General features: G+C 30.8%; 1 protein-coding gene across 1 annotated transcript in view; it reads right to left on the bottom strand.

The window, feature by feature from the left end:
• Positions 1-8,424, bottom strand: part of LOC115231362 (T-box transcription factor TBX20-like) — a gene marked incomplete at its 5' end in the record, with an annotated part of 8,640 nt that extends 216 nt beyond the window's left edge. Inside the window, 4 exons of the mRNA XM_029801408.2 lie at positions 1-2,944; positions 3,891-4,337; positions 5,815-5,936; positions 8,326-8,424. The exon at positions 1-2,944 is cut by the window's left edge and continues 216 nt beyond it. Of these exons, the coding sequence (XP_029657268.2) occupies positions 3,937-4,337; positions 5,815-5,936; positions 8,326-8,424 (622 nt within the window). The remainder of the gene's footprint in view (positions 2,945-3,890; positions 4,338-5,814; positions 5,937-8,325) is intronic.
• Positions 8,425-8,816: the final 392 nt, after the last annotated feature.

Below are 8,816 nucleotides of genomic sequence, written 5' to 3' on the forward strand. Positions count from 1 at the left end.
TATGTGGTGTTCAAACCTCAGACATTAACCACTGTACCAGTAATAACTGAAAATCTAAAATATATATTCGAAGTTACTCAATTAAGAGTACCAATCAACGCTTAATCATCATTCTCATTAATTTATCACTGTCTGAACCATTATATGAGCGAGTTCGTTCAGTAAACAAACTACAAAAAAAAAAAAAAGATTTTCTTATATTTACACAGATTTATTTTATAGAGTTTACTGAGAATTTGAGTGAAGTCTGTCGTGGGTTGCGAATTTAATGGTCTCATTTTTTTGTCTTTTTTTCCTTTTGCATTTTTAACAATTTTTGTGGATTGAAGTGAGGACCTCTTACAACAAAATGGAATCTGATTATTGCCGTTACTTTTGTTTTTTTTTTCTTTCAATAAAATATTCCAGTATTATGTTTCCCATTTATTATACTTTTAATGTTGATTTCGTTATCGAATGTTATTATTATTATTATTATTATTATTATTATTATTATTATTATTATTATTATTATTATTATTATTATCAAAGTTCATCATCATTATTCATGTACGGTTATTCCACTCCATGTAAACCCAGTTCGATAGTTTTGAAAACCGCAGTTATTTTCTCCTCCGTGTAAGATTCGCTTTTGGCAAATATAGAACCAAATTATTATTGACATCGTCCTCATCATCAACACCATTACCATCGCTGCCATAATCATTATCATCATCATCATCATCATCATCATCATCATCATCGTCATCATCATTATTATTATTATTATTGCTTTTTCTACCTTTGCCTCCATTACTGTGATAGCAAAACGTAGAGCAATATTGTTACAGTTTGCCATATTGTTTAATGATCTCTTCGTTATTGTTGTTGCTGCTGCTGCTAATGTCATTATTGCAATTTTCTTATTCTTATTGTCTTATTGTTTTGACATTGTTCTTGTTGCTGTTGTTTCTTATGTTACACTCATCGTTGTTAAAGTTGCTGCCGTTGTTCTTTATAGCCATGACTTGTCGTAGACCCGGCCTTTTCTAGTGTTGTGGTTATTGTTGCATTCATGTTGAAATTCTTCTGTTATTGTTGTAGTTGATGCTGTACTTGTGCTGTTGGCGTTGGTGTTGTGTTGTGTTGTTGTTATTGTTGTTGTTGTTGTTGTTGTTGCTGTCGTTGTTGTTGTTGTTGGTGGTGGTCTTGATACGGCTGTTGTGTTTGCTTGCATAGAGCTATGATCAATTGGCATTTTAGCCGTAACCATCTAGTTTTCCTCTTGAGCAAGAAACACACCATCATTTTTGAAGATGGTTGGATTTCATTTTAGAGGGAAATCTTTATTATTTCTTGCAGAATGAACAACCACGTTGAAGATCCCACGTTTGTCCGAGAGAATGGTTGGTACTGCGTTTGCTACTAATATTACTGCTTCTTTCGCAAATGCTATACTTTGCTCTCGTTATTGTTATCACTAATAAAACGAAATAGATTATTTTCAGATATCGAAAAGTTTCTTTTACAATAATTGTTATCATTCTTGTCGTTATTATTGTTGTTGTTGCTGTTATTGTTGTTGTTGTTTGCTGTTGCTGTGGCTATTGCAGATGCTAACATTGTTTTTCCAACAAAAGGAAGTTAGACTTTGCCAAAATGCAAACAGTTGTCTTTTTTTTTATGTTAATAGAATCCGCATTTAGATTTTTTGTTCGTTGTTGTTGCTGCTCTAGTTTTAAGTAGTTTGTATGGTTGTTTCTGTGTGTGTGTAGGGGTTGGGGGAAAGAGTTCGGTTAATATGCAGTTGCTAGACGTGTTCAGAATGAAGATATTCAAGTGGCAGAATTCAACATAGATGATTTTTCCTTTGTCACTTTTTATACTTCTACCTTTATTTCAATTATTTTTATTCACTTTTTGTATATATATATATATATATATAGTCAGTCATACACATTTATGCACCTTTATAATTATTACTGTTCTTACTGCTGTGGCAGTGGTATTGTTGTTGTTGCTGTTGTTGTCGGTGTTGTTATTGTATATGATGATGATGTTCATGTTGAAGCGACTCTTAGAATTTCTCAGAGTCAATACTAGGTCTAATGTATACCATATATACATGTACAATCCTAATATATTTTATGCCTCTTTGACTCTGCAGGGGGAATTACAACAATTAAATATGTATGTACTTGTCTCTATTTAAATGGTTGTGTGTATGTCTATTTATATGTAAGAGTGTTTATGTGTGTAGGTGTGAGCATATTTAAGTGCGTATTTCTGTATATAACTTTACAAAGTTTTACGTAAGTTTGTGAGTATGTTTCTGTGTAATTCAAGTCATATTTGTTGCCTTTAAGATTGTTTTTGTGTACGTATGTTTGTATTCATGCGTGTGTATGTTTTAATGTTTGTGTGTGTATGTGTAGGTGTGAGAAAAAGTGCGTGAGTGTGTGTGGTTGCATTTTCGTAGCTTCTAGTTTATCTGATGCGTTTCCCTGCTTGTATGCTTGCATGTGATTGTTCATCAGGGATGAAGCGGGGAACTTCAACAGCAGGAGTAAAACAAACAGGTGTAGCATCATCCCAAGTAATACATCAAGCAGAGTGTAAGAGAGACAGTGTTTTGACGTATACATCAACCGTTTTTCTTAAATGGTTCTTCCTCATAAGCTCAGAAGGGAATAAAGATGAGTAGCGTGTAGCAACACAATGTTTATGAGACACATTTAGTGACGATGGTGGTACAGAGGTTTAGGATTTTTGAGGGGTTTCTTGTAGGGGCTTTTATTATTCTTTGCCATTTATAGTCTCTTTTCATTTATGGTTGCCTTCTTTCTTCTTCGTCTTTGTCTTCTTCTTCATCATCGCTTTTATCTTTTGCTGTCCTTATAGACCATAGTGTATTGAAGATGTGTTGAAGACAGTAAAGAATTTGGAGATATTTCATTCGACACGCCTGAAATGTTTAAAAAAAATAAATATGAATGTAATTTATTCAAATTATAAATGGAAATATTTCTACAAGGGAAATAATAATGGTTTCTGGTAAACGTAATTTTAACCTGCACATTTTTGGTGTCAGTTATATCCTGCCAGATTTTGAACCCAGAATGTAAAGGAGCATAGCTAAAATCTACATTTCTTTTTGTGTGTCCCTCTTCTGATTCTTTAATCCGTGTTCATTATAACCAAGGCTCGAGGTTAAGGATTTAGATGAAGGTGGATGGGTAGATCCGATAACATGGACATCAGTACTTGAAATGTACAATATACTATCGACACAGTAAAAATTAAAGAAATCAATAGCTAGATTTGAAGCAGAAGGAAAAGAGCTGTATCGAAACATGAATATCTATTTTTCCCATCGCTGTACCAATTATGTTCAACCATCGTCTTCACGTTGGAAATAACATCTGAAACTATTCTGTTTTAGAGGCTATAAAATCATAAAACAAGCGGCCAGCTCAGTGAGATAATGGACAACGATTTACCAGGTGTCTGATTTTTTCAATGTTTGGTAAACTTTTTTCGTTGTTCATTGGGCAATTACATTACCTTACATGTAGTTACATTCAGAGTAAATAAATTTATAGGGTAAAGGAATTTGTTTCGCCATCAAATGGATCCAAATTCGACCTCACTACACAGCAGCTTATAAATGTACTTTCGACCATATTTCCACATTAATACAAGCCTGGTTAGTAAAACTGACACCTTATTGTCTTGCTGCCTACGAAAGACATATTAGGAAATAAGATCATGGAAAAAATAGGGTACATTGAACAATCACGGCCTAAATACCTGCTATCATAAACGTACTCTTTCAGGGCTGATATTGGGGGTAAACAAAACAATAACAACTAGGAAGAGAATGTAAAAGTAATGCAAGAAGGGTCACTTACCGGAAATATTTGAATCACGTGCCGACAGGAAAATGTTTCGTGGAATTCATGGTCGGCAACCTTCTACTAGTGAGGCTCCTTCTCTTTTGACATCTTCCGACACGAAATACGGGTGGAATCGATGCGAGCCAGTTAGAAAATGTGAAGAATTATCAGACGGTGTGATTCCGGAATAAGCATTCGCAACAGCAGCAGCGTTTCGTAAATCTCGAAGATTTTCGGGTAACTGTAAAGGATGAAGTCCCAGGTTTGGAAAAACAATGCCAGCCGCTGCTGCTGCTGCTGCAGTGGCGGCAGATGCCGGAATACCGTACATACTGCCGTACCATGCGTATAAACTTTGATCCATGGAATAAGCTGATGAACCCCGTGCTGATAAAGATGGTCGCCATAGTGCCCAATGTGGTAACATCATTGCTCCGTTTTTGTCATGACCCGGTTCACCAGCTGAAAGATGACGAAGAGAAAATACAGGAAATTTATTAAAAGAGTTAGGTATTAACAATTCGTTTTAACATTGTATCTATATTTTTTGTTGTTATAGACATGACATTCATCTCATAATACGTCACACAAACACGTGTGTGTGTGTGTGTGTGTGTGTGTGTGTGTGTGTGTGTGTGTGTGTGTTGTGTGTGTGTGTGTAGTTGACGTCTTAAGAATTTCTTGAGTTCAAGAGAAATAGCCTTCGACTTTGCTAACAAACTATTTTTATTCCACTATTAACACACTATTACTTATAGCTTTATCTACTTCTAGTATCACCGTTAAAAAACATATATATATATATATATATATATATATATATATATTATATATATATATATATACATAGATATATATAGATACAGGTATAGATATAGATATAGATATAGATATAGATAGATAGATAGATAGATAGATAGATAGATAGATGCATCTGGTTATACACATACACAGACTCTCATACACATGGACACACGCATATAGTTGTGGACCTGTATCAGAGTCGCCTCCTGATATTAATTTCTGAACAATAAACTGTAAGAGTCAAATGCTTGTAATTGAAGTATAATACATATAACATATCTACCCACCCGATGTCTATGTATCAATTTATATCATTCTGAATATCTTCAAGTATCAATTTATATCTCCCTAAATATCTTTCAATTTTTTTTCTTTTTAATTATTTCTCTTATGCTCTCTCTCTCTCACATCTATTTGAAAACATGCCTCATGATTGTCACAAGTTTACTATGACAAATAATAAAATATGAAAGCAGTTAGAATTATCAAATAAACATACTCACACATACATACATACACACTCAGAACTGCGCTTACAGAATCGCATCCAAAAACATTCATATACATACCAACACTTAGTAAACAAACAAACAAAAAAACATAAGCAAGCCAATGTAGTAGCCTCAACGTGATTGCACAACACGTAAGAAGTAGCAGCCAAATCGCCTTCGAAGCAGTACATATATATATATATATATATATATATATATATATATTACAAACATACATATATATGTTAGCAATTGCAAGGTGCTTTAAGCACCCTCATTTATTAATTTTATCTTTTGGGTTTTAATTGCTACTGACACCCATATTATAATGTATTTGATATACTTTAATATATTAATATATCTTTACAATATCTTATTGTATTTCATATATAATATATATATATAATATATATATATATATATATATATATATATATATATATATATATATATAATATATATTATATTGAATGCGGTACAAGGAAAAAACAGGTTGGTTGGCTGGGACCGGAAGGAAGTGAGCATAGGTCTGCACTATCAGGACTGACCTGAGGCTAAAGAACAATAACAACAACATACGTACAGCTCTCTCTGAAGAAAGAACAGTAAGTAGCGAAACAATACAAATTAGTCATAATACTTACATTTAGAATATGGAGATTCGCGGAATTTCAAAGGCTCTCCATCGCCGTATTCACCGTCGCCGTAAGATCTAAGGGGAGAACGAGCATATGTGTGATGATGTATGAGTCCTTCCACACTTTCTCTGTAAAACAGTTTTTTACTGTAAAAAGCAGTCTGCGTAAGAATAGTGTTTTTAAGTAGTAGTAAATGTTTTGGGGTTTATTTTTATCCTTAATTTCTACGTAATTTGTCACTTGAATTATAAACGGAAGTGTTATTAAGGACTGCGTGAATGTTATACTGTAAAAAAAAAAAATAAACGAAACATTTTGCAAGCCTACATATGTGTGTATGTGAAGATGTACGCTGTACGTAAATGTGTATTGCCCGTAAAATCCTTTCTTATATATAGAATATATATTATTGTGTGTGTGTGTGTAGACATATATATGTATGTATACGTACATACATATATATATATATATATATATATATATATGTAGTACGTATATACATACATATATATCTATATATAGATATATATATTATATATTATAATATATATATACATTTATACATTATATATATAACATAATATATATTCACAATTTATATATTATATATATTTACATATATTATATATTCATTTATATATACATATAATATATTTACCATATAATATATATATATCATTCATATATATATAGCATATATATAATATATTTATATTCATTAAATTATATACATATATAGATAATATATATATAATAAAATATATATATAATATTATATATAATTACTATACACTATATTATAATTCATTAATATATATTTCACACATGTATATATATATTTACATATATATATATTCATTTATATATATATATATATATATATATATATATATATATATATATATACATATACATACATATATATATATATACACACACAGATTTATAATAATATACGTAAATATCTACATGATATATATATATATATATATATATTTACGTGTGTATATATATATATATATATATATATATTATATATATATTTACGTGTGTGTATCTGTATATATGCATGTATGTACGTTAATATTACATATATTTCGAAACACATTCGGGTTAGTTATATAAACTGTCTATATTATCTAAGCCTTCATTCGCTTGTAAAATAAAACAAAAAACAAAAAACAAACTTTAATTTCACTACGTTAAATAGGGAGATGATCGCTTTTGCTATACAACACAAGATAAAACTAAAACAAACATAAATACAAGCAAAAATATGATTTCATCTCCAACAAGTATCCATTTCAAATTTTTTCAACCATTCCTAATAAAAGGACATATTTCGTAAAAGGGGGAAAAAAATTATATATAATGGAATTATCGTTGTCTTTGTATGTTCCCTACGTATTTTTCGTTGTGTTCATTATTCTGCTTAGCTTTCTGTTACTGGTGCTGTTAATACTTTTATATTGTTTTACCAACCAAAACTGATGAAGGAGAAGACAAATGTCTCATGATATAGCAGATCATTCCAAATTTAAATTAAAATCATTGTTATTGCACCAGAAAAGATGGAAGTTCCTAATTTTCGCTTGTCGTTGTCATTTTCTTCAAGCGATAAATTAGAATGCTGAACTAAAACTTTTATGTCATTACCTGCAGTGTAACACAGGCGTATATATACGCACATACTTATATATATATATATATATATTGTGTATGTGTGCACGGTATGTATGCAATGCATACACTTATCACAAGTAATTGTGTATCTATTCATATATATAAATACATAGAGGGACAGGGATGTACGTGCGTGTGTATGTTTACTTGTAGATATGTGTGCATATGACATTCAGTCGCTAAAGAAAACTATATCAAAGATGCACTTTATATTACGTATGATAAAATTCGGCTGCCATTAACCTACCAATATACATAAATATAACCATATATATATAATATATATATATATATATATATATATATATATATATATATATATATATATATGTATGTATGTATAAATAGATATATATATATTATATATAGTGTATGTATAAATAATATAATATATGTATGTATGTATGTATATATATATACACATACAATATATATAATTATATAGCTATATGTATACACGCGTATACACACACATGTATATATATATACAAGATACATATTTGCATATATGTACACACACACAAATGTGTGCGTATATATATATATACACACATATATATACTCATACATACGCATTTATATGATGTGTGTACATATGAAAATGTGCGTGTACGAATGTCTATGTATATAATGTATGTGAATGTGCGTGCTGAATCAAATATATACGAAGCACACATACAAACTCACACACATGTACACAAGCACGAACACTCGCACCAACACATACACATACAAACATACACAGTTACAATATATATATACAAAACACTAGTTTAGAAATGCATAAATGTCAGTCGAGATGAAGAGAAAATAGCGTGAAAATGTGAAATTTACCTTTCAAAGTCAGACAAACGACTGGAGTCTCTAAACCCTTTGGCAAATGGATTGCTATCAATCTTTAACTTGGTTATCTGCAACGAAATGTTAAAATCACTTAGTTATGTTGTGTTATGCTACGTTTGTGGTTTCGATTGTGACGCTTGATAGTTCTAGATCTAAATGCCAACTTCGTTTTTTTTTTTTCTGCATTTTTTCTTTTCTTTCTTCCTTTCTTACTTTCTTTCTTTTTTTTTTTTTTGTTGTTTTGGTAATATCCTTTCCTTCTTTTACTGCTATTTGTTATGTTATGTCAATGTGTGTGTCCATGCCAGATACTACTTCCTTCGGTGGTTTCTAGTCGATTCTATTGATCGCAAGTTTCTGTAAACTTCCACTTGCTTAATCTCAGGATCACGAAGGAGAGAGAGTCAAATCGAGTGGTGGTTATATATATATATATATATATATATATATATATATATATGTTTGTGTGTGTGTGTGTGTGT

Source organism: Octopus sinensis, unplaced genomic scaffold, assembly GCF_006345805.1.
Source record: "Octopus sinensis unplaced genomic scaffold, ASM634580v1 Contig18324, whole genome shotgun sequence".
Classification (NCBI taxonomy): Eukaryota; Metazoa; Mollusca; class Cephalopoda; order Octopoda; family Octopodidae; genus Octopus; species Octopus sinensis.